At 40.0% G+C, this 6181-nt stretch overlaps 1 protein-coding gene across 1 annotated transcript in view; it reads left to right on the forward strand.

The window, feature by feature from the left end:
* Window positions 1-5593, forward strand: part of ZRANB3 (zinc finger RANBP2-type containing 3) — a 46882-nt gene extending 41289 nt beyond the window's left edge. The window contains exons 16-20 of the mRNA XM_059820340.1: window positions 312-454; window positions 1900-2043; window positions 2937-3330; window positions 4615-4746; window positions 5352-5593. Coding sequence (XP_059676323.1) covers window positions 312-454; window positions 1900-2043; window positions 2937-3330; window positions 4615-4746; window positions 5352-5450 — 912 coding nt within the window. The 3' untranslated portion in view covers window positions 5451-5593. The remainder of the gene's footprint in view (window positions 1-311; window positions 455-1899; window positions 2044-2936; window positions 3331-4614; window positions 4747-5351) is intronic.
* Window positions 5594-6181: the final 588 nt, after the last annotated feature.

The following is a 6181-nucleotide window of genomic DNA, read 5'->3' on the forward strand; positions in this document are numbered from 1 at the left end:
GGCTTTATCAAGAAACCCGTCTCCTATCGCTATACCTTAGATTAGTAAAGGCAGTTTCTGGCCTTATTTTCTACCTTCTGGATCAACACATTTAGCAAAACTTTTTGCAGTCAATGCCAAAGCTGTCAGAGTTCAGCAGGTGAGGGTGGGGGGTTGCAGCTTGTATGAAAAATTACTTGAAGGGACCCTCTCTGATCATACCAGCTGTTTTCATCCAGTTTTTAATGTGTTAATTCATAGCACTCTTTCACTATAATTAAATAGTTCTGTGTAATGTCTGTCATGCTGCTGACAGTAGCATTCTGTACCAGATACTGAGGTTTGTGAAAGAATGGAGTCATCTAACAGCAATGAAGCAGAGGATTGTCAGAAAAAGCGGACAGATATTTTGTAGTGCTGTTCATGCTGCAGAGGAGTTGTCTAAAAAGCAGTCAGTGGTCAGCAGCACAAAAAGGTATGTGGTTTATAATTTTTCTTCCTCTAACTAATTGCTGCAGGAAGTTTGATGTATTTAATGTAACTTTCAGTGGAATGGTGCTGAGACTGTAAATCAGTTGTTTGATGATTGCTTGTTGTAACAAACATAGTGACAAACGTAGGCAACCGAGCATGTCAGCAAATCTGTTGGAATGGAAGTGTCTGCTTCCCTGTCTGGCAGTGTGCTGCATTCAGCCGCTGTTCTGGCTTCGCTGCACTGCACATTTAAACATCTGGAGCTTGCCAGAGATTTTTGAGGAAAAATCCTGACCTCAGGGACGCAACAGAAAAGTATGGTCAAAGAATCTTGTTTTCGCCACCTGGAAGCAGAAATAAATCATTAGTTGCCATCAATGGTATAATGCTTTATTCATAATTCACAGCCTACTCCAGCCTTTTCTGATATTCATTTTTTCTTTAAGCAATTCTGTTCTCTGTGGATGACTTGCTGGGTGTCACTGAAAAGGGATAGTGTTTAATCTTTGTTAAAACCTAAATTTACCTTTTTTCCACTTTCTTTCCTTTTTCTGATATGCTGTCTTCCCTGACAGACATTTGCAGCTTCAGTGTTGTCATTGCTCTCCACAAAACTTCTCATGCATACAGGTTAACTCACCAAGGTGCCTCTGCAAACTATCTAAAACCTTTTTATTCCTCTCAGTCCCTACGATTAAATTCTCCAGGGTGACCCTATTTTGGCTGTAGGTAAGAATTCAAGTAAATAGAGTTTGTAATTCTAGTAATATAAACAGCTAGTGTTTCTTAACCTGTTGCCAGACTGTTTCCTTCCGTAAGATGCAGGAAAGATCTAACTGCAAACCGTGTTAGAAAATTTACTGTAACCTATAGCAGCCTTCGAAGGTAGTATATAGGGTTTGCCATACATATAGTACAGAGAGGTGGACTTATGAGAAGTTGTCTGAATACTGGTTTTTGGAAGAATGATCAGAGTGAAGCGATTTTAAGAGTTTTACTTAAAAGCAGTGGTGTTTTTTATGTTTTCACATTAAAATAAGGAAGTGAGTTCAAACATAACTAACGGAGCAAGGGGTCCTCCAGAGCTTGTAAAGCTTCCTGTGTTAGCTAGAGCATCAGTGAGACTTCACCTAACTGCAACAACTGGCTTTCAGATTTTACTGTCAGGCAATATCAAATCACTTTCATTTTCATATTGTTATATACAAAACAACTTATCTGTTTGCTGGATAGAGCTGTATCTGGTTTTAGAAAAAGGTTTCTTAATGTAATATGGAAGTATTGCGGTGAAGTATGTTTTCCAAACCTTTATTCATTTCTCACCCGGGAAATGAGGGATGTTCTAAGAGAATATGCCATACCAATCTTGCTGCAGCCAAGAGTGACTATTCTTTGAGGGAGATTGTTCCCTTTGTAGTATATTGACAGAGTTTTGCATTATTTTAGGTATGTCACCAAGGAAGATGTAGCAGCAGCCTCACTTAGCAAGGCTAGCAGCAGCGGGGGCAGCGTGCGCCTCATCTCCAAAGAAAGTGGGGGTTGTCTGAAGAATGAAAATGCTTCTATTGAACAACTGGGTTGTTCCACAAAGTAAGTTTATTAATGCAATAAGGTGATTAAGCTGTTTCTCCCCATATTTTTTTATCGTAGCAAAATTATTTGCTATGAGTGTTTACCTTGCTGAAGTACAGTGTTTAGATAAGAAACTTGCTGTAGTGCTAATGAGCTATGTTTTAGTCTTATAACAATTTATATTACGTTTGTTGTCTGCTGATATAGCTGCTAATTAACCGAGTATGATTAAAATGAAACAAGAAAACAGTTACATGATTCAGTTAAGGAAAAAAGAACGTTAGCTCAGGCCTGCTTGTGATGCCAACAGCAAATTGGGGACTCCAAATTTTCTTCTATTCTGCCTCAAAATTTAGAATAAGGGAGAAAAGAATATGAAAATTCTAGACAGAAAATGCCCTTTTAAAAAATTCTATTAAAGAAGCAGTGTGTATCCTGCCTGGAGGTAAGCCTTGTTTAGAGTGGGAAATTGATAGGTAGCCGTGAAAGTTGCAAAGAGAAACCAGGATGTTTCTTTGGACTTTTTTACTTCTGTTAAAGGGGGGGCTGAAACATTTTACATCTATATGTGTACACGCCTGACAGAAACCACCATTTCTTTATAAATACAGCATCATTTCAGCTCATAATTCAGTGTACATATGTAAATGTAGTAAGAAAGATGTGCAAAAGAAAAATCTGTCTGTTACATTGTCAAGTTTTGTTCAAATGGAAATGTAAACCAAGTAGATGATTTGCACTGTGCAGGTATCAATCTGAGCAAGGTATTATTTCAACTAAAATTGGTATTTTGGAGCATAAAACATATCTAATGGAAATACACAGTGCATAAAAAAAAAAAAAAAAACCTACTGAATTGTGTTGCTGAATACCTCCTTTGTTAACAGCTGTACTTTCTTCTCTGCAAACAGGTTACTTTCAGAAAATGGAAAAGGTCTGTCAGTTCTTCATTCAGAGCAGACCGAAGCTGAGGGCTCCTCCCTACCCAAAGGCTATCTGCAAGCCTTGGACAGCCAAGGGAACCCACTCTGTCTCAGCTGCCAACAGCCAACAGCTCAGCTTGAGCCAGGCTGCCAGGCCCGGGCTTGGGACACGCGGTTCTGCTCTCATGCCTGCCAGGAGGACTTCTCAATTCGCTCTAGTCAGAGCTACCTCAGGACTAAAGTGTTTGAAATCGAACACGGTGTTTGCCAGTTTTGTAATCAAAATGCCCAGGAGCTTTATCTCAGCATCAGAGATGCGCCCAAGAGTCAGCGTAAGAAACTTCTGGAGAGTTCTTGGATGTCTCACCTTCCACTTGGGCAGGTAATAATACTGGGTTTTAAGCAGTAACAGCTAATCTGTGTATTCCTGTAGCAGATAGTTCAGAGAAATCCGAAATGATGTTCTTCCAGGTTGAAGATCAAAGGTTAACCTAGCACCAACAACAGCATAAGAAAAAACAAAATCTTAAATGCAAAAAACCCCCAATGTCTTCTAACACATTTTTCATTGCCAAAAGGCACAGGCATCAGAATTCAGATTCCTTAGGAATGTGAATATTGCAGCCAGATTTACTTGAAATGCACTTTGGTAACAAACTTTATGGTGATGAAACAGTTTAAGAATGGATGTAGTCTAGTAGTATTAGGTTATTCCTACTTTGCAGAATGTTTGGCAGGAGCTTAACAAGAGGCAGTTGTCACAGTTCCTCTCAGCATCGCCTCAAAATGCAATACAAACTACCACCATTCTTCCATGGTTGTGATTTGCTTCTTCACTGACTTGAAGGCAGTGGAGCAGGGAGGGAAGAACATTCTTATGTAAGGTAGTATTTTTATTCAGAAACTAAAATGCTATTTTATTTTCTGCAGCAAAGTTAAAATTCTGCTTCAGAAGTTACTGGTTCCGAATTGTTTAAATAATTCTGCAGACACCCATTGAAACTTGCCAAAGAAAAAGTAGTAACTTACTGTCACTTGTCGTATGCATGAGATCAGCTTCATGCCTTGCAGCTTTTTAAAATAAGGTGGTGCACATCTAAAAGACTGAGATGAGAAGTCTTGTGGAGTGGGGGTTTCTTACAACCTGCTAAGTGAACAGAACTCTGTGTTGTGTTTAAGTTACCTTTTTGAAAGCTGACACAGGGCTTTATCACCTAAGGTTTCTCAATGCTCATTATTACAATTCCTGCTGTCTCGATGAAAAAATTACATGACAAATACCTAGTCGGAGTCCACTTCTTTAAGCTGCTGCACATTTTTACTTGTGTATATTTGTTTTTAATATCAGCACTTGACGATAAAATGGCATTGAAGATAACTTACTGCACCAATCAAGAAAATGGAACTTTTCGTTCTGTCTTTTCTTGATCCACTGCGATGTGCTTCAGCACGCTGCAGGCTAGGTGAAAATATGCCAACTAAAATTGGAGTTGTTTGCTTGTCCAGTGGGAGTAACAAAAAAATATGCTAATGTTTACTTTCTCTCTTGATGAAAACTATGAATAGCTACTTCCCGGAATTATTTTCTTGTCCTTATGGTAGAACATACATGTAGTTGAGAAGGAATATCTTAACACTTCCAGTGTCATCTCCTTTGTTCCTGCAGTTGAATGAAATTATAACAAACCCGACAGAAGGCCAGTTCTGGCAGGTAGACCATATCAAGCCTGTTTACAGTGGAGGAGGACAGTGCTCCCTGGAAAACCTTCAAACTCTGTGTACGGTCTGCCACAGAGAGGTCAGTATGGGACGGTCAGGAATCCTCACCCTCACACGGGGAAATGTTGTGGCATGTGCACCAGGGCGGTATTTACCACATCACAGAAGTACTTCACGTGCAGGGAGCCCTAGAGGTAACGTAGCCTGACCCCAGGCTCAGAGCAGGTTGCTCGGCACCACCCGGCGCAGCCCGGTCAGCACCTGCCCGCCCTCAGGGTGAAACCTTCTCCCGTGTCCGTCCTCCGGCAATGCCCCAGGCAGGGCTCTGGGGCACTGCTGCCTTGTGCCCCCGGGGAGGGCCTGGCTCCCATACCTCCTGCCCCTCCTTTCAGCAGAAGACGCTGTAATTAGGTTCCTCCTCAGCCCTGTTGTCTCCAGCTGAACAACCCCTCTGCTCCCAGCCTCTCCATCCCATACCATGAAGAGGAAAAGGTAGCATCGAACTGTTACGATACAAGTTTCCACAGGATTTGGGAAAATGTCACCTTAATAAACATTTGCATTTTATTATGTTGTCTACTGCAAAATTAAACCAAAGTTTAGCTGCGGGCTAATGCTTTCTGTTGAGCGTACTGTTGCCAAGTAACAATCCCTGCTCAACAAACCTGTCTTTCTCTTTTGCAGAGAACTGCAAAACAGGCCAAGGAAAGAAGTCAGGTCAAGAGACGTTCTTTAGCTACGAAGTATGGCTGTGATATCACAAAATTCTTCGTGAAAATGTAAAATGAAAAATATATTCAGTTAATTATAACTCAGAAACCGGTATAGTTACATAGTTTTCCTCATGCACTGATTTAAAACAAAAAAAAAAATCTTTGTAGTCTATTATGCTGTTGGTAGAGTGAAGAAAATAGGGAATTAAAACCAAGACATCATTTATAACACTGATTGTCAAAGGGCCTTGGGTGAGCGCATCCAAGGTACTTGATCATGGTTATCTTTTTATGATGCTGTGGTTTAAAGCTGAATTTCTGTGTGCAACCATAATGCAATTTTGAAGCATTACTGTGTTCCTATTGCAGTGTAGTTACAGCTGCAAAAGTTTGAGGAACTTCTGTTGAAACTTCTGTTGGTCTTACAGGGTTCAATTGTAGTAGGGACATGATGGATCAAGAAAGTATCAATCAATCAGCTTAAATTTTTTTTCTTTTTTCACATATCCAAATTACTGGAGAAATACATGCTCTGATCTCTCTTATGACAAAAATAGTCTAAAAGTGAGTGATTTGTCTCTCTAGAACTTCCTCATACCTACAAATCATATTAATCGCAGCCAGGGGAATGCTCTGATGAGCTGTGAAAGGTCTACTTTGGCACTGGGCCTGACTTATAGGAGTTTGGTATTTAGAATTAATGTCTGTTGAAATCTGTTTTAACTTAAACCAGCTTGTATTAAAAACTTATTCATGACAGGGAACAATAAATATTACCAATTATTGCAAAGGTAGTTTCTA

Source organism: Gavia stellata, chromosome 8 (genome assembly GCF_030936135.1).
Source record: "Gavia stellata isolate bGavSte3 chromosome 8, bGavSte3.hap2, whole genome shotgun sequence".
Taxonomy (NCBI): domain Eukaryota; kingdom Metazoa; phylum Chordata; class Aves; order Gaviiformes; family Gaviidae; genus Gavia; species Gavia stellata.